At 41.4% G+C, this 20,844-nt stretch overlaps 1 protein-coding gene across 1 annotated transcript in view; it reads left to right on the top strand.

Annotated features, from left to right (window-relative positions):
• cyp27a2 (cytochrome P450 family 27 subfamily A member 2) overlaps positions 1 to 20,357 on the top strand; it is a 36,062-nt gene extending 15,705 nt beyond the window's left edge. The window contains exons 7-10 of the mRNA XM_054734722.2: positions 4,662 to 4,743; positions 4,830 to 5,066; positions 14,242 to 14,382; positions 17,063 to 20,357. Of these exons, the coding sequence (XP_054590697.1) occupies positions 4,662 to 4,743; positions 4,830 to 5,066; positions 14,242 to 14,358 (436 nt within the window). The 3' untranslated portion in view covers positions 14,359 to 14,382; positions 17,063 to 20,357. The remainder of the gene's footprint in view (positions 1 to 4,661; positions 4,744 to 4,829; positions 5,067 to 14,241; positions 14,383 to 17,062) is intronic.
• The last annotated feature ends 487 nt before the right edge of the window (positions 20,358 to 20,844 follow it).

Below are 20,844 nucleotides of genomic sequence, written 5' to 3'. Positions count from 1 at the left end.
ACTAGTAACAGCCGTAATTCATGTGGGTCAGGTCAGTTTGCGATAAAGTTGAAAACAAAAACGGAAGTCAGTGGGCTAGGCTGAGTTTGCGTGAATGGGCGGGGCTGACTCTGGTGCAGCTCCACCTTATGATGCAGCTCCGCCTTTGTGGTTCTGCAGCGAGCACCCTCTCGTTGCCGAGGCAAAATCTCGGGCGTGGGAGGAGTTTTGTGAGGCCATCGAGAAAGACTATCGATCGGCTCCAAAGAGGTTCTGGCAAACTGTCCAGCGCCTCAGGAGAGGAAGGCAGCAACTCGCTCACACTGTTTACAGTGGGGATGGGGAGCTGCTGACGTCAACTGGGGCTTTATTAAAAACGATTATTATAAATCTCGAAGTGTCCTTCATCTTGCGGAGGAACAGCAGACATATAAAAGATGGTTTTTAGCAGACTGTACGGCTCCTGTGATGGATATTCTGTGGGACAGAAGTTCAGCCAGGACAGCGTGACCTAGCTGGGGAAGTGTGACCTTTGGGTCACAAAATGAGGCCATTCATGTTGCTACACAATCATTCATTTACTGTTGATTCTTCATGCTTGTTCACACTAAAACAGTTGGGTCAGAAAAAACCATCTGGGCTGTTTAATAACTCATCTGCTGGGTCATCGTATCACCAGGCCAGCAGAAGTTGTGACTTAGGAAGATGAGTTGGTCCTTTTAACCCTACCACTGAGTTAAAATACACAACCCAAACAAGGGGTCACATTTACTAATATCCTGGGTTGTTATGCTTCATCAGATTAATGACTATAAATTAATTAATACACATAACAGTAGAATATATAAAAAAATGAATTGCAATAGAAGACCCATATGTAGTAAACTCAGTGGCGGTTCTACATGAAATTACTCCCCGAGCGAGGCCCCCTTTGAGCCCCCCCCCCCCCACACACACACACACACACACACACACACACACCGCACCTGCACGCACACACACATGTTTTCTACAAACAGGCATGTTCTATTAGAACGATTATTGAACATTCATTTTTCTAAGTTGCACATATTTACATTAATTACTATGAAGTTGTCAGAATGTAAAGCAATATACATTATATACTGTATCAAAATATATAGTATCAAATTTACAAAAACAATAACTAAATATTAAGAATATATGAACATAATAAATAATAAATATTCTAAATAGCAAAAATATTTCACACATAACAAACTAAAGATAATCACTACAGCATTGCACTTAGAACAGAAAACACAAACTAAAATTAAAACCTAACGTTGATGCAAAGTCATCAATAATGAAATCTGCTCCCCTACTGAGTGATTGATACTAATCAGAGCCAGTGTTTCCCCTAGGAATTTTTCCAGCTGTGGCGGGGGGTGCTTGGGGAGAAATTATGATAAGTCTCTAAATAAAGTACAAATTTCTAGTGCAGATTGGAGACAACCCATAGAAACACTGATTTGATCCCATTTCAGAGAAAAATAGAACAGGTTAGATGCACCTAATAAATAGAATTACTAACAAACTCAGGAATCTTTCTTTGTTTCACTGTTCTGGTGCTGAGAATATCACTAATGCGGATCAAAGGAGATACACAGATGAATGCACCTCTTATTTATTATTTGGAAACTACATTTACTGCAGCTGGCAGAGGCAGAGATTTTTTCTATTGATACACGGAATTTACAGAATCATTTTAAATTTTAATAGGGGAAGACTACAGGAGGGAGCGGTAAAATACAGGGGGTCCCCAGCAAAAACAAGAAACTATGAGTCTGATAAAACCCGCTGGTTTTCCATCAGGCAGTCACGGGGCAGCTCCAACGACCCAGTGGCTGTGCTGGGTCAGTTATCGAGCCCAGTCCGGTACCGGCTCGGCCGTGAACGAGGCCACGTCGTGCTCTGCTTAAGAAGAAGCGTTATTTTCCCGCTTCAGAAGAAGCGTCCGATGATTGGCTGATGCTGAGATCATCCTTCCAATAGCAGCTCGCTTAAGGACTGCGACTAGACTCATAGAATCTGGGGTTACGATACGTAACCAACGTTTTTACGCTTTCTCCGAGACATGTCACGTCGCTAAGTTGTTAGCGCCGCACGCTAACATGTCAATAGTGCAGCGTAGCCTGCTGGAGGTTTTAAGGGTTCAGATGAAAACACCCGACCTCTCAGGCTGCTCACGTATCGATCTTAAGTTGTCGCTGTTGCGCTCACGCCGTAATACAGTTTTAGATGCGGTTAAAGTCAGACATGAAAAAATAAATAAATTTTACATGAATAAGTGATGCTTAGCCTGGTGGGGGAGGAAAACCTGGCCTAATAAGCACTGGAGGAAACCCTGTCAAGATCGTCAACACTCGTTTATCTTAATGCTATTGAAACATGTGAACCAAAAAGCTTTATATCCACTGCTACCTTTCTAATTTTAAACTCAGTAACTTATGCTGTAACTTCACCTTGCTCTGCCTGCTCCTTTCTTCTTGCTGCCTGCCGGCTGTGATCACAAGCGACAACATAGTAGTTCCCGCTGCTTCTTCGGGAAACAGCGTAAAAAAAAAATCAAACTTGGGATCTTGTAGGCGTGGCGGCAAGATTTCAGCCGTGGCGGGTCGCCACGGCTACGCCTATGTACGGGAAACCCTGAGAGCCAGGTTAGTGAGCCGCCCCTGAAACATAGTTGACCTCAGGTATGACTTGATCAAGTTTTGAAAAGCTCCTCTCAGCTTGAGCCACAGTGACTGGCAGAGCAGTCCAAATGTTGGGGTAGATCTCCAATAGATCTTTATCATGATCCATAATATTTTAGAATTGCCTCAGAAATTGTAATTTAAACTGACATAAAAAAAACTGTAGACTACCAAAAATGCCAACTTTTACAGAACAAATCAGGTAAAAAATAATCAGTGCAGCCATCTGCAAAAATTAAACAGGATAGTTAGTGGTGCCTGGGGAGTTTTCTTCTGCTTGTAGAGTTGTTTTATTTATTATTATGTGAACATGATCAACATGTGTTTGTTGTTGTTCAGGCAGGCCACAGGCTACAGCGAACATTTAACAAATCCTAGTTTCAATCAGTAAAAAACGATTCAAGGAATTTTTTCGAACCATTTGAATATTCGTTTCAATATTTCAGCCCTATTAGCTCTGTTAGCAACTAGTTGACCGAATTTAACCGTTAAAATCCCAGTTAACTGCTTCAAAAAACTGAAAACCTGGTGGTTTTAGCTTTTTTATGTTCATCTCTTCTGTTTGGCTCTTGACTCAGTAAGTTAACTTTAGTCAGGACTAAACAATTTGACCTTGATGGGGGGGTGACCACAAAGTCGTTTTGTTTTTCCTTTTTTTATTTGGCCATTTCACACAATTCAGAAACACCTGAAAGAATGATAGGCCTGTGTTTATGATATTATGAATGAAATGTGCGTTAAATGGAAGAACATCAAGATGTGATTGACTTTAGCCATGTTAATACAGTTGATTCAGCCCCTACCCGCTCATTTCATTTGGGAAAGACCCAGAGGTGAATTCCCCCACCGCACCCCTCCCCTTCCTCTTCTTCATACACACACGGTGCACCTGAACGTTCTCAGTCAGCAGGAGCGCCTGCAGCTGCAGGGGGCGCCAACTTGCTGTTTCCAGACTCTGTGATATGACAGATAATAGAAAACCTTGGTGCGGCGCAGATTTCTTTCCTTTTTATTTTTTACTCAGGCTTGTGCGCCCCTTTTGTGTCATGAAAAAATGCTGCCATCAGCTTTAAACGCTGCTGTGTATCCGGTAATCGGCCGTCAGCGCATGCTCAGCCACTAAAGCCTGTTGAATTGAATTGAACAATATATCGTTATCGCGATATGAGCATGCGCAATATGCATATCGCAAAGAACAGATAAACATCGCAGTGAATGGTCATCTCAAATCTTTGGTACACCCAATGAATCCTGTCAATCTCCCAGAAGCATGATGTTTTTTCAACAAATCAAATAGAGCTCTTCACCTATTTGGCCAATTGGGTGGGTTTTCATAGGTCAGATGCCTACCGCTGACATTTAATTTTGATGGTTAGCAAACACCTGAGTTAGCTCTTTCTGCTGATTCTGCTTTTCCCGGGATCCACTAATTGCCTTTTCTTGTTCGTAATCTTTTTCCCTTTCCTCACACCTTTTGCTTTTCTCATTTTTATGATTTTTTCGTCATATTTTATTTCATTGGTTTGATTATTTTTGTTCCTGGGTTAAGTTTGTATCGCAAGTAGTATCGTCATTGCAAATCACTGTTATTGCATATCGCAGGTTTTCCTAATATCGTCCAGCCCTAATTATAAAGTTGAACACTAAAACTTGTCAAAACGGCTAATCGTACCACCAACTCCAGAGGGTTAAATCACCTTTCTTTCCCTTTCTGAAGCTCGGTTTGAACTGCAGCGGATCGTGTTGACCATGTCAACATGCCTAAATGCATTGAGTTGATTGGCTGATTAGTCATTTGTGTTAACGAGCAGTTGGACAGGTGTACCCAATAAAGTGGCCAGTGAGTGTAATCCATTATTATTATTTTTATGAATGGCTTATATGTTCTGAGAGCTTTTACATGTCTGATCTGATCAGGAACGACTGAAACTTGAAACTAAATGTGTCACTTTCACCTGATCCTTCCAGCCTGTATCCTGTGGTGCCCGGAAACGGGCGCTTCATCTCAGAGAATGAGGTGATTGTCAGCAACTACTGGTTCCCCAAGAAGGTAGGAAGGTTAGAAGCGGGCTTACTGATGATCACCCCCCACGGTTTCTGTCTTTGCATAAATTTCATTCCTCATTTTGTTTCCAGACTCAGTTCCATCTGTGTCACTATGCAGCCTGTCACGATGAAGCTGAGTTTGTAAAGGCAGAAGACTTTGTCCCGGAGCGGTGGCTGCACACACAGGCGCCCAGTAGCCATGGAGACAGAGCCACCCCAGGGTTCTACCAGCACCACCCGTACAGCTTCATCCCGTTCGGAGTGGGAGTCCGAGCCTGTGTGGGGAAGAGGCTGGCTGAGATGGAGATGCACTTTGCTTTGTCCAGGGTGAGTTTAGTGTGAAGTCTGACTGATCTCACATCAAGCTGCACATTTGAATGTCAATTCTTTGTTAGTGAGAAGGTTTTCATTCATTTTATTTATAGAGCACATTCCCATCGCCAATCAAGGCAGCCCAAAGCATTTATCAAAACCATGATAAAGAGTGATGCATCCTACTGATAAGTTGATGAATGTACAACACATGAGCTCATGCTAAGTACCTGGGGCCTCATTTATCAAGCTTGCTTACGCACAAAACGGGGTCGGAAAACTGCGTAAGCAACTTTCCATGCAAACTTTGGGATGTATGAAAGAAAACGTAGCGGAAAAATGTGTGCAACTTTAAGTTGACTAAGGACCTGGCTTATACACATGTTGGACATGGAGAGCACCTGCAGTGCTGCTGCTGAGAAGATACAGTTATGAAATCCTGCAGCATTATCACTTGTACTGCTTCGTTTTCACACAGAACAAGACCCCCCACATGCACACACGTGCGCGCGCGCTCACACACACACACACACACAGCCTGAAGCGCAGAATCTGGAATGCAGAATATCAGCAGGGGGACAGATTGAGACAGAACGTCATGCGTCTGTGACAGTGTGTGTGTCCCGTCACTGTGACCCAATTGATCATGCGCCCTGGCCACTTGGACAAGGGAGATCTCTGTTTGGCTGACTGGTTAGTCCAGGGTGAGTTTAGTGTGAAGTGTGATCCCGATTGGACCATTTTTTTTATGTCCGCCAAAATCGTCAGTGTAAATTTAACTCAGATAGTGTTATTTTTAACACTATCGCAGTGTTTATATAATCCTCACCAGTCCAGTGTTAAAATTACACTTTCAATAGTGTTATAAAATAACACCATCAATGGTGTTGTTTTATGACACTTTGGAGTGTCACTTTTAAGTGTATTTAACACTAATCAGCACTAATATTTGATTAAATTTTTAACAAGTGTTTTTAACATGTTCTAATTATCAATTTGTTTTGATATTGTGAAATTCACAGCAAACACCAGTTTAGTTGTACTGTTAAGTGTTTGCAATAGTGAAAACACTCTCATAATCAAAATGTACAAAATTTCACATTTCACATGAGGCAACAGAATAATGCGAAAGATAAATGCCATTCATCTCTATTAAGCCTGAACGTAATTGCCTTTGAGGCTCAAGAAATACAATGATACATAAACAAATTAAATAAAATTCCTTTAATTCCAAAGGTCTTCCAAGCACCAAAACAAACTGGCCACCAATCAGCTGCTTTAATACAACTAAAAATAAAATAGAGGCACAACATACTGACCAACACCACTATGTGCACATTGCAAGTCAAAGGGTTTGTAACTGATGAGATTGTCTGCTTTCACAACATCCTTTTCTTCAATCTTAAACACTTTGTAGGCATGAAAATGCTCATTGAAGTTATCGACCACAAGGAAGTACGTGGTACTGTCAGGTAAAACGATCTTTCTTATTTGACTAAATACAGGCATTTCATTTTTAACATCACAGCAAATGATTAGTCCTTGTCTGTACTCTGTTCCACTTATTTTGATCCAGGTAGAAGAAAATAAGTCTTTTGGTGCTGCATGCAGCGCTTTTGCAAAGATCTCTGTATTGTCCTCAGTGTCCACATTAAATGATTTCAAGGGTCCATGTTCGATGTGATTTAAAGGTGACGTCTCCCAGTGGTATCCTATGGAGATCTGGTGTTTTTTTGCAAGGGACTTTGTGACATTTTTAAAGTTCTTAACAGTGTTTTTGAAAACCCTATGTTTAGCTTCAAACCTCATGCTCCACATATGTATTAGAGGCCCAATTTTTCTTATGCAAGCAGGATAATGGATCATAAAGTGATGTTTTGGGATGAGATTCTTATTTGGATACAACTGTTTGAACAAGACATGGTGTTCTATTATCAAATGCTTTAGGTGTACTGTCATGCCAAATGACAGAGACGGAGAAAATATTATGTTAATGATTTGTAACAAAAGCAACAGCAAAGTCCAGTTTGGGTTTCCCTCAGGAAAAAGATCACCTAAAATGAGAGGAAGGTTTCTTATAAGGCAAAGAGTCTGAGTGGAATTGAGCCCTATGCTGTTGCCACTGCTTTCCAGGTTTATCCTTGTAGGGCGATTTTTGCGCTCCAAATACCCATAATCAAAAGCATAAACTCTTGAAAGGAGATCGCTTTTTTGACAAAACATTTTCACAAAGATGCTCCAACAGTAACTTTATCTCGTACTGTGCCACCCCTTCAAGAATGTCGTGCATTATGTCCAAAGAGAAATTGTGGCAAACATGAAAGAACTGTAGGCCATTTAACGTTGAATTGTGCTTTAAGCCAAACACTGATAACTTCTGTGGGTCTGACTGCAACTCATTGCAATGCATTTCAAACAAATCCTTTCCACGCAGGATTATCTTAGGGTCATCTTCGTCAAAAACAGTCTGGGCATCATCTTTCTCAATCAAGCACAAACGGCAGAAAGGTCGTGCACTGAAAGACTCAATAAAACCCAAAATTGAGTGCATTGCCAAGTTATCTCCAGTTATCTGACATATAGTGCCATGAACTTTTTCAGTTGAGAACGGTAAAGCGATGCCAGAATGCTCCAGTGTTTTGATGTCACTTATTAGAGGTTGTAGAATTGGATCAAATCCAGATTTTTTCACATCTTCAGTGTGAAACAGTGCTACCAGATGAATGTTCATAAGAGCAGAGTTGAACTTAAGTGGCAAGTTTCTAAGGACAAAATAAAGAGCACCGACTTTATGGACAGTGCGTTTTGAACCCAATGGGTTTGCAGTTTCAAAGTCGTCATAGTACATCTGAATTTGCAAGGAACTCTGACCTTTAGAGAACAAGGGATGTGTCTTACAATAACTTCCATCACAGAAGTCTTCAAATGTGTTTGTTTTTGATATATGTGCTTCACTAAGCAATTTACAAATTTCTGCATTACGACACATACATTTAATGGTTTTTAAAATTGGAATGTAAACAAATGTTTCTTTTACTGGAACTTGATCATAGGTAGGGCTGTTGCGGTAACCGCAAGAAGCAAATATCGCAATATTAAGAAACCCACCGCGCTGCATGACGTGCCACCGCCATTACCGCACTTGATTAAATCTCGCGACAACGCATGCTGAGAGGTAAAGTCCGCGCTGATCGAGGAGATAGTACACATGGAAGATGGAGGGAGCGGTGTCAGTGCGTCAGCTGCAGCCCAGCCAGAGACCTTGGAGCAGGCAGTGCTGCCACCAACGGCAAAGAAAAAAACGCTTGGAGACCTGCTGAAGTCACGGACAAGCACGTCTTCTGCAACCGTCCCGAAGAGAGTTAGAGCCGAGCTGGAGCTCACTCACTACCTGCAGGAGGAACCCATAGAGCTCCGGGAGTTGACGTCACATCTCCCGGCATGCAACAGTTCAAATCGAAACGGCGCCATATTGGCATGCAGAAGCCGGCAGCTGGACTATTTGTTATTGTCAGAAAACTCAATCAAACGGGAAATATGGTAGATTCCTGTTGTGCCCCAGGATGCAGAACAGACACGGACGACATAAGGAATGTGCCATCTACAGGATTCCTTAAGATCCGGAGCGCCGCAAACGTTGGATCATTATAATAAAACGCCCTAGTGACCGGGCTAAAATGAAACTGTGGGATCTCGAGAGTAAAGGTTTTTGCTTATGCAGCGACCGCTTCATATCAGGTACTTAAACCAACGTTTCCTCAACTGTGTATGGTATTTATTTTAAATGCTTTTGTTACGATTCTTAGTGGGCTTCCTAAACTTATTTTGGCGTGGCTTTTTCTGTCTTATTACTCATAGCAACAAGTAAACGTCACGTAAAACGTTGCCTCATGATTTCTGCGTGCTGCCGTTTACGTGTTTTATGATCACAGCAATTAACCGGCTAAGCTGCATTTAATTTTTAAGCAATGGTTGATCAATTGTCAGATCACACATAAAAAGCACTTTGGATTGCTATTATCTGTCTCACCGAGACTACTTACGTGTAAATCTGTTATTTGTCCGTCCATCCATCCATTTTCATCCGCGTATCCGGAGTCGGGTTGCGGGGGCAGTAGCGTGACTTCCCTCTCCCCAGCCGCCGGAGCAAGCTCCTCCGGGTAAATCCCAAGGGGTTCCCCGGTCAGGTCCGGTGTTGTGCCGGTAAGAAGTCCGCTCCGGAGCGGGCAGTAGAGTCGAGAGTCCCAGACCTTCTCCCCAGCTCCTCCGGCCGGGGGAATCCCAAGGGGTTCCCCCGGCCAGGTCCGGTGTTGTGCCGGTAAGAAGTCCGCTCAGACAGCTTCTGGCGTTTTTAAAACATATCCCTGGGGCACAGTAAGGGTCGGAGATGTTTAGTCTATTTAATTTCTGACTATATAAAACGATTTCTTCTGTTTTAAAGTGTGAAGTAAACTCCGACGAAGTAAAATCCAAGCAAGCGGATCCCGTTCATGTTCATGGATCCCGTTCATGTTCATGGTTACATCCGTGTTTGTTTACCTTTTTTGCATGCCAAAATGGCGTCCACTAACTGAGAGTCACATGGGGTCCGGAGCTCTATTGACCCTAATGAAAACTTTCTGACATGGTGGCGCAACAACCATGAGAGATTTCCATTGCTCTCCAAAGTCGCACGTAAGTACATGTGTATTTGCGCAACAAGCGCACCATCCGAGAGGGTTTTTAGTGTCGCTGGAAATGTTGTCACCCCTCTCAGATCCTCTCTCAAACCGCATAAGGTTAACATGCTGGTTTTCCTTGCGCGTAACAAGGACATGACCGAGTTATAAATCACAGTTATTCTTGTGTGTGAAAGTGAAATGACAGTGCCTAGGGCATCTCATTTTGTATACTTTATTTTAAAACACAAAACTGGCACTTTTTTTTATTTCTGTTAGACGTTGCAGCCAAATTTGCATTTCAAAGTTAAACCTCCTGAATGTTGTTTTTAAGTTCAGTCAGAGAATGCCGTTACTGCCCTTTGATCTGCATTCAATAAAGTGTTAAAAATGGCCATGTATTTTTTTCTAACATTTTTTAAATGTGTAAGCACAATGTTTCAAAGGAAATATTGCCATGAGTTTAGTAATTATCAAACAAATTTGCTAAGTACATAAATAAAAACGGGGTGCAATAATATTGCATACCACAATATTGAGCTGCCCTGACTCACCGCAGTGGGAATTCCTCAACCGCGACAGCCTTAATCATAGGTGTCTGTTAATTTATTTCTCCTTGTATCGAATCGAACTCCCAACATTATTTCAACAGGCTCCACAATGCCCCATTTCTCTCTGAAATATGCCATTCTTTTCGTTTCGGTATTAAAGCTAACAAAATTGTCCAAGCTTTCATTTAATGTAGACCTCACAGGGTCATCCTTGGAGAAACGAGCCAAAATGTCATTTTTTACCTGAGCGTGTAGACCAGTAGCAAGATCTTCCAAATCACTAACAACTGATGAAACAGCACTATTTGTCATACCACTTCCTTGCAGTTTACCAATTATTGAAGCACAAATATGTTTCACATTTGCAATAAGATCAGTTCCTTTCTCCTCAAAGCCATTATTTTCTGAGCTCTGCGTGGTATTTGTTTCGCTTTCTTTAGTGTCACCTTCTGAACAGTTAACAGGATTTTCTGCATCAAGACTTTGCGAAAGATCCTTTTCATGAACAGCTAAATGTTTTTTGAAACCCGAATATGTAGAAAACTGTCGCCTACAACGATCTTGTGCACAAACCAACTTAAACCTGGTGCTTGGATAGAAACTATGGTCAAGTCTTAGATGAGTTATTAGTAACTGGCAAGCAGCATGAACAGCTTGACAGATGAAACACTTGAACATTTTTTAAACCTAGTTAAAGAATTTTGCTCGAAGCTCACAAACTCTTGGAGATCCACTTGTTGTTGAAGCGTCGATGTTGTAGATCGTTGTTTGCACAAAGGTGAAGAGCTGGACCAGGGACTCATCATAGGACAGGTTGAAAACGTAGTGACATTTGAACAGTTCATCAAAAGCACCGCATAAGCTGGTGGCTTGGCAGGGGATGAGGTGCTTGTCCACAACAATGTAGAATGCACCAGTTTTGTTTGGTGTGCGACCAACTGCAAGAATGTATGGCTGCTTCCCCTCTCGTCTCTGCAGGTGTTCATCAATGCTGCAGTTTGACTGAGGAACAAAAACACGTACAAATGAAATAGACATTTTTATAATCGTATTTATTTCTGAAACACTCCGGTATGGTCATCCAGCAACCAACAAATGCATAAAATTTTCTACAAATAGATGGTGAGATACTAATTAAATGTTTTGCTTTTATGTGAAGGGAATAAACCTGTGAAACTGGAAAGAACACTTAATAATAATAATCATCATCAAACTTATATAGCGCTTGTTTAGGACACTCAAAGACGCTTTCATGCACTCTCACATTCACACACTGCCAGTGATGGTGAGCTACTTTGTAGTCACGGCCGCCCTGGAGAGGTCTGACAGAGGCAAGGCTGCCATTTGGCGCCGTCAGCCCCTCTGACCACCACTAACACAGGCAAGTTGGGTGAAGTGTCTTGGCCAAGGACACAACAGCAGAATACACCTGGCGGGGGCTGGAATCGAGCCCATGACCCTCCATTCATGAGGCAACCAGCATTACCACCTGAGCTACTGCTGCACCAGTAAAAAAGCAGTTGAGAAATGAGCAACTTCAATTTTTTAAGTGCTTCCTGCATGCTATACAGCAAACTGCATATGGTGTGTACATATGGCAATAAGAAAACTATAAAAAGTACTTTTGTAATGACAACTTGCATATAGGAAATAATCCATGCATCATTCGTTCTATTCCATCTATCCATTTTTAATCACTTATCCAGGGTCGGGTCGCGGGGGCAACAGCCTAAGCTGAGAGGACCAGACTTCCCTCTCCACAGCCACTTGGGCCAGCTCCTCTTGAGAAATCCCAAGGCGTTCCCTGCAATCATTTCAGCCGCTTGGGTAGTGACCAAAAGAAAGATCGCGGATACAAGCGGCCAAAATTAGTTTTCTCCACAGGGAGTCTGGGTTCTCCCTTCGAGATAGGGTGGGAACCTCAGTCATCCGGGAGGGGCTCGGAGTCGACTTGCAGCTCCTCTGCGTTGAGAGGAGCCAGAGAAGCTACTGTTCCCACAACCCAACCCCGGACAAGCAGCTGAAAATGTATGGATGGATAACCAAATAAACAAAATTTGCCTTTTTTAAACTTTGTTTAAATAGAAAATGAAAAGAACGAATGATACACGGATAGGAAATAATATTCTGTTGCTAATGGGTTACCCTAGTTTATTAGACTGTAATAGAAGAGGCGTATTCACCTTGTGAAAGTGCACCATTTTGTCCACCGCATCACAGGGGCTAATTTTTGTCCTCTTTCGACCAGCAGTGGGTGGCAACAAATGAAGAAGGAGCAACAGAGAAGCCATATCACTGTCCCAGTCTTTTGGCAGGGAAAAAGATGGCATATTACAATTCACAAATAAAAAAGCTTGAGCTTGCTGGACTACAATGCAAGAGTGAGTAGCCTTACTGGTGTCATCATCTGTCGAAAGGTTCTCAGCAGCTTTCAGAAGTTGGCGAACCTCCGCTGATTGAGTCAGATTTCGGGCCTCATCAATAACCTTGGATTTAAATGTCGTGGCCCATTTCTCAAGCATTTTAGAAGAGGTTTCAGCTCCAAGCAACAGTTGGAAGTCTTGGTTTACCCATTAATCATTAATGCATGAAAATGCTTTAATTAAATAAGCACCATTGTCAAAATCTGACCAGCTAAGACTGCAGTCAATTGCAGTCGTATTAAAAATACCACTTACTAGTCCTTTAACGTCTAAAAAACGAGGGAATGTTTTGAGGACATCTGCACTTTTCTGTGGATCATGCACAAGGTCCTGTCGATGTTGAAAGGTCATCTTCATCTTTTGAAAGACAACGGTCTCATCGTTACAGTGAAGAAGAAATGAAACTGCCTCCCTGCAGGCATCTCCATCAAGCTGTTGAGGCACTGTGGTTGCTGTTCTTTTGCGGTTTGGTCCTTGCACATGAGGTGAGGTGGCTACCTTCTCTGGCCTCTTATATCTACTCCTGGACATGGTTTTGAGGCGCCACGCTAAATATCCTGTGCCTTTTTCCCCATCATGGAAGATGGGGAGTAGAAGAAGAGGAGTACTGTGAACCTGCTCTCAGTAACACTTTGTGAGAGTGTATTTAGTTAGTTTTGGACTTGTTCAGTTGTGCTGTACTGCCAGGAATCCCTTCTGCTGATTAAAACTGTGTGAGCTCTGCATTTGAGTCCTCTTTGTGCTTTGATAGTACAAACTGGCCAATAATGGACTCAGCAAGCTCTGACTCAGTTTTGGGGGCCCTGGGGGCTCAGGGGAAGAGGCTCCTCCAACAGGAACAACAGATGAGCCTACTGCACCAGGAGATGGGGCAACTCAATGCTCAACATGATCAGTTTGCTACCTCTGTCAGTGATCAACTCAGTTACCTGGTGGAGAAGGTGCAGCAGCTCCAGACCTCTTCAACCCAGCCTCCAGAGAAGAACCACATGCCGCAGCCCCAGAGTAACGAGGTGGAGGTGACTCCTGGAACATTCTCTGCATCCCCTGGCCTATCTGTTCATCTTGCTCGTCCTGAGAGCACTACACTAAACTACACTTAAATGCAGATCATACACAGCACTTGTAGGCTGCATGATTCAGTGATCGTTTAGTTTCATAATTTTTTATTTTTTTGTAATGTTTTCTGATTCCTATGTTCTTCCAGTGAGACGGGTGGGGTGGCGCCCTAGCCTTGTGGACAAGCTGCCACTGTTTGTGCCAAGGGAATCCAACTCCCCACAATGCCATAGAAGTCAAGCGACTTAACCTGCCGGGTCACTTGTGATGTATGATGGACCTGTGTCTCCAAGTCACAATCTAGCCTCCAGCTGCTCTCTAAAGTCACACTTTGTCCCACCAGCTACAGCCCAATCAGATACTGGGTCCAGAACAGCACCACACACAGCAGCCTCACCCCTCCTTCTGCTCCATAGCAAATTAATTCAACTCTAAGATTCTTCCTGGTGGTTTTCCTTTTCCTGCTGCTGCCAAGTGATCAGATTGTGTTTCTCTGCAGCTGATTCAGCACTACAGAGTTGAGCCTGAACACGGAGCTCCGCTCATTCAGCCTAAAACCAGAACCCTGCTCATCCCTTCCAAACCAATCAACCTGCGCTTCCTGCCCAGAGCCTGAAGGGGGCAGCACTGAGATCAGCAGGTATGTGAACAACTCTTCTTCTGTGGTTTCTTGCTTGTGAACCATCAACATATATACTGAACAATTTGTGTCCATAGGCTCCAATAATAAGTTTTTAAGCCAAAATGGGAGGTGGCAACCACCGCCATTTTGACCGTGTCACAGGTTCCGTCAAGCCCAGACAATTGCACAAAAGGGAAAAGAAGTGGAGCTGAGGGTGGGGCTGTAAGGCTAGGATCAAATGATGACACCCGTTGAACTGAAGCGATGTAGCTACAAGCTAACGTGGAGGTGGGAGCTAAGCAAATGGAGGTAGCAACCTAGCTACAACCGGAGTTGACTGCACAACACCAGAGCTTCTGAGTCAGAGATCCACCGGGCTGACCGCTGGGTAAAACCGGGTGGAACACAGAGGTCTCCCGAGAGCTCCACAAGCCGGCAGCCGCGCGGCAGACAGGTTCCGCTGCGGTCAGAGATGCACCAAGCTGCCGGTGAAGGGAGGGAAACCATACCGTTAGTCGGAACCTAGCTCCACCAACATGTTATATTTCAACCCATTTTCAAAAAAGCAGCGTTATGTTAAATGCACTGGGTTTTACCCTATTACATTTAAATTTCATGGTTAAACAGCACATGTTAAAATCTAAGCTCAGCTAGTGCAAGAGCGGCAGTGACCTAAAATACATAAATATAATTTTACTTACCAAAAAAAATTAAGTTTGATACTCCTTGGATGCTCTGTTAGTGCAATTAATACCACAGCAAGTCATTTTGTCCAACAATTGCACAAATAATATCTAAAAAGAATACACAAAAGCTACAACTCATGGTCTAAGTTGAGAGACTGAAAATCGCGGAACAGTTTTCAGACAGCCGATCCACTAAAATGAGACCGTATTTGTGTCAAACTGCTCATCACTTTTGTTTCACCAAAAGACGCCCTGTCAACTTTTTTTTTTCTTGTGTGTGTGTTCCTTGAACACCTGCCTCTACAACTTCCTCCCTATACGGATGAAGATAAATCAATAAACTGGACCTGTGGAAAACTTCGAAACCTGATTGTTTACTCTGCACTATTGAGTAAACTCACTCCAGTGCCATGCAATTGTAATTATTATAAGGGTATATGTCTGTGAATGTATGTCCTTGTGTAACGGGTTATTTTATATCATCCAACTTGTAAACAATAGAATTCTCCAAAAATCCTATAGAGCTCTGGACATCACGTGACTCTCAGAGAGTAGACGCCATGTTGGCAGGCAACAAAGGTAAACAAAATGAACGGGATCGGCTTGGATTTTACTTCGTCGGAGTTTACTTTACACTTTAAAACCGAAGAAATCATTTTATATAGTCAGAAATTAAATAGACTAAACATCTCCGACCCTTACCGTGCCCCTGGGATACGCTTTAAAAACGTCAGAAGCTGTCGGAGCGGACTTCTTACCAGACCTGGCCAGGGAACGCCTTAGGATTCCCCGGAGGAGCTGGCCCAGGTGGCTGTGGAGAAAGAAGTCTGGGCCTCTCGACTTAGGCTACTGCCCCCACAACCCGACTCCGGATAAGCGGATGAAAATGGATGGATGGATGGACAAATAACATAGATTTACATGTAAGGAGTTTAAATAGAGTGCTGTGCTGTTTGAATGTATAAACTGAACGCCAAGAGAAATCACTAGTCTGATTTTTTTCCGTGAATAAAATAAATATGTCAGGCAGGAGCGTCGCAGGATTTGTCTGAGATCCGTCTTGGTGAGACAGATAATAGCAATCCAAAGTGCTTTTTATGTGCGATCTGATTAAATACAGCTTAGCCGGTTAATTGCTGTGATCATAAAACACGTAAACGGCAGCACGCAGAACTCACGAGGCAACGTTTTACGTGATGTTTACTTGTTGCTATGAGTAATAAGACAGAAAACGCCACGCCAAAATAAGTTTAGGAAGCCCACTAAGAATCGTAATAAAAGCATTTAAAATAAATACCATACACAGTTGAGGAAACGTTGGTTTAAGTACCTGATATGAAGCGGTCGCTGCATAAGCAAAAACCTTTACTCTCGGGATCCCACAGTTTCATTTTAGCCCGGTCACTAGCGCGTCTTATTACAATGATCCAACGCTTGCGGCGGTTCGGATCTTGGGGAATCCTGTAGATGGCTCATTCCTTATGTCGTCCGCGTCTGTTCTGGCATCCTGGGGCACAACAGGAATCTACCATACTTCCCGTTTGAGTTTTCTGACAATAACAAATAGCCCAGCTGCGGGCTTCTGCCTGCCAAGATGGCGCCATTTCGATTTGAACTGTTGCATGCCGGGAGAAGTGACATCAACTCCCGGAGCTCTACATGTCAGGAGGGAGACCTGACTGGCGCCCAAAACAATATTCATCCAAATCAATAAAGCAAAAACCAGAAACCGTTAAAAGGTCACCCTTTAAAAAACATTTTCTCAACAGGAAGGCTAATTTCTGTGATTCTCATGATTTTGTTCCTTTTGACTTTATCGTATCTATTTGTGCTGCTTTATTTAGCACTTTAGCGACTGCAGACAGTTTCTGAATGATAGAAAAGTAAAAGTAAGGAACACAAAGATGAGAGAAGCTTCATCACTGATGTTTTGGATCTTAGCTTAAAGGTTTTTCTACAACTAAAATTAAATGAAACATCTGAGGAATTGAAATTCTTTTTTATCATTTTAGGCTGGAGGTCAGAAGCTTCTACTTCCTGTTCCAGTTTCCAGGAGAAGACCTCTGAGCTGCGTGGCTCTGCAGACTAATTCAGTCCTTATAAACTTCACGCTGACTCTGCTCACTGATAGATTTAATAACTCGGATCCATCTGTTCAAACTAAAATAGTTAATTTAACCCATCTAGCTCCAGATCTGATAAAACAGCTGGAAAAACAGACACTGTGAATAAAATTACATATTTTAACGAAGATCTTTTAGATTTAAAACTTTTAAAGTATTTTAATGAATAAAAGATTTTAAAAAAGCTCATTTAGTAAAATAATTTACATTGTAAAATTTGTTGTTTTATAACTAATATATATATATTTTTAAAGTTCCTCTTTATATAATTTAGTTTAGAATATTTTTATAGAAATATATATGTTATTAAAGTTACAGAAAAAGAAGTTGACCTTTTTGAAAGAGATTTTGCTTAAAAATATGAAATTGTATTAAAACTGGCAACAAGCAGGTTTTAATTATAAGTTCAAATGGAAATTTGAAGAACGAAATAGCATTTATTAGACTTTTTTATCAAATTTGTTTTTAAGATTTTTACTACATAAATTTAAAATGTTATTTATGTTCCTGCTGCCGTGATTTTGAAGAGCGATGAGTAAATAACTTCAGTCTTTCTGTGAGGAACTTTGTTTATAATCATTTTAGTTATTTTGGATCCAGGGTGTACTTTTCACCTCCAGATGTTTATTTAAGCATCGATCTAATCTTTTACAGCTTCTGACTAGATAACTGTAATAAAAATGCTTCTTGACTTGCATTAAATGTTATTTTCTGTTGCACCATAAATAATTAGCATAATAGAAACAGAGAGAATAGAAATGACATGCATGGGACTGAGTCTTGTTTCTCCTGCTGGATAAACCAGCCACTGTTAGACCAGAACCAGCTGATCTCAGTTCAGCCTTTCTGTGGTACTGATGCTCAGGGTATCTGCGGGACCTTAAAAAGTCTTAAAAAGTCTTAAATTAGCTTTTCCAAATTTAAGGCCTTAAAAATCCTTAAAAATTACAAATAACCCTTAAATACAGTTTCCAAAGGTCTTAAACTACCAAAAACCCAACAAACGAGATTCTTTGATTTCTATAAAATTTTTGTGAGTTTCCAGTTAGTGTTCAGCATTTTTTGTGTACGATATTGGCGTAAGCGGAACCGTCATAGACTGTACATACCGTACACCTTCAGTTGTTTGTGAAAGGGGGCTATTTTTAGATGAGCACATTAGCTGGTTAAGCTGGAGCTTGCGTCATGGGGAAGTGCAAGTTTAACAGTAACTGAATGGCTAATCCCATGTTCGTGGCGTGGTTAGCACCGATTCCAGGCAATAGTTGGAAATTTTAGCTTAAATTTAAATTTTTTAAAATAGCTTAAATTTGGTCAAAGTGGTCAAAATTTAAACGGTCAGATCAGTTTGTGTTCAGTCCGTTATTTTTTTTTTTCTGGTTATAAAAGGGGCTGAGCAAAGTCACTTCAGACTGATCTCAGATCTGTTTTAAATGTGTTTTAGAGCAAAAATCATAATAACACGAATTTCATAACAATCAGGTCAATAATTGTTTAAACTGTAGTTTAAAACTGTTTTTATCGAAGTTTGACCAATTTAAAGGATAAATGTTCTAAATCTAAAAACAGATTTACTGATTTTATCATCTGTGGTGTGAGTTAGAACTAAAAATGAACTTAGAACATTTATTTATTTATTTTTATTATTTATCGAACTTATATTTTACAAGGACAGAAACCGCTTGAAATGTGTTATCTCATTTTCGAGCGGGTCCTCAGATCATACAACAAAAAAGCAGATAAGACAGGAAAGCCATTTACGTAATCACAACACAATCACTAAATCAAACAAAACACGCAAAAAATAAAGTTAAAAAATGTCCTGCTAAGCTATGGCTCACCAAAAATAATAGCATCTTTAGAATGCATAATAATATACGCAGACCCAGTATACACATGCAGACGTGTCCAAATTAGGCGGTGACAGCAAAACAATCACAAATAGGCAATAAATACTCGTTAAGACAATTTCTAAATAGACTAATTGAAGAAATGGACCTCAAGATTGAAGGTAACTTATTCCAGTCAGAGGGAGCTTTAACACAAGAGGCATGTCTCCCCACTTCTTTACTAAACCGGGGAATAACAAACGACAGATGATCATTAGATCGAGTTTGATGCTCAGGGATTACAGAAACTAACAAGGCTTGCAAATAAGAAGGAAAATCTGAGTGAGTGCATTTAAAAATAAGTTGATGTCTAGCTGTCAGTGAGTACTGTAACGTTATGAACTTCATTATTTTCAGCTCCACACAGCTACCCCTGTACACAGTAACACCCGTGTAGAAAACGCCAAGGTCGGGTGTTCCTCAGACTGTTTACATTCCAGGAGAAGAGCCAGAAGGAGAAGAAGAACGCTTTTCAATAATCAAAGTACTTAATTTGTGATTAAAGCTAGTCGAAACAGATGTTGATCAATAATAATCAAGTGAATGATCTGTGGAATAAAGATGTCATGATTTATGTGTTTAATGAAAACAGGACTATTGCACAGACAGACTGACCCTCATCTCCATAGAAACGCATGACACATTGTTCCAACCAATCAGAGCTTTCGGCTGCCGCAAGAGAATCTGGCTTGTTGACTTAAAGTGTCCTATCCGCTTTACTAAAACTTATCAACAATTCAGAGATATAAAACAAGGCAACGCCATTTTAAGCTCAGTTCCATTTTGACTTCAGTTCTGTTCACCGTCATCCCAAAGAGAAGCACAGCCTGGCCAGATGTGTTTTCTTCTTTAAACTAAGAACTGTGAAGTTGGAGATTTTTGTCGTTTAACAACCAGACGACATCCTTTCAAAATAAGAGCACCTGCTGACGCTGCCGATTGTTACCTGGGTCGACCCTTCAGACGGGCTTTGAAACGCTGTGACCGCGGTTTTGACCAGCTCCAGCGCACATCCGAGGTCTTCAGACCTGGCATTTCCTGATCTACCTGGGAGGCCCCCCACTGGGTACGTACATGGCAAAATAGCAGCTCATGTCATCACTTTATAAGCCTCGTGATATCTAGTCAAAACAATCAAAGACTACCAGATTCAATGACGTCAGCCTAAGGAGTCTGAACCAACCACACACACACACACACACACACACACACACATCGAACATCACATTCATTTCCAAACAACACAGAGTTAGTCCTGATAGATTGTAGAATTTATAATAAAATTCTTAAACGATCCCAACTCTCTCTTTTCTTGTCTCAAGGTCAATACAGAGTGTTAAATGAACTCCCTGATGATAAAAACAACCTATTCTTCTGATTATAAAAACTAGATCTACTTACAGTATATTAAAAATACAACTCTAGATCGTTACATCACTCTATTTTGTTACAGTACCATGAAAGGTGTTTGTACATTTGACAGCAATGGCTTCTGAACAGACAACGTAAAACAAAATGACAAACACTGTTGTAGATAACATCCAGCAACTGAAGACATGTGGAGGTAGAGTTCTAATAGATTATATCTGCATAATCAATAATAGGAAGCAGAAGCGGAGTTGCAATACGTTTCCGTACTGCAAGGTCAAAACATTTAATGGAACGGGACAGCGTTCGTAAACTAGTAATTTTATGAGAAACTGCCTGGACATGATTTTTGAATGATAAATCCAGCTCAATCCAAACTCCCAAGTATTAAAATTTCTCAGTGGAATGCACTTC

This window comes from Nothobranchius furzeri, chromosome 3 (genome assembly GCF_043380555.1).
Source record: "Nothobranchius furzeri strain GRZ-AD chromosome 3, NfurGRZ-RIMD1, whole genome shotgun sequence".
Lineage (NCBI taxonomy): Eukaryota > Metazoa > Chordata > Actinopteri > Cyprinodontiformes > Nothobranchiidae > Nothobranchius > Nothobranchius furzeri.
The sequence above is the reverse complement of the archived record's forward strand: the minus strand, read 5'-3'. Positions and strand labels throughout refer to the sequence as shown.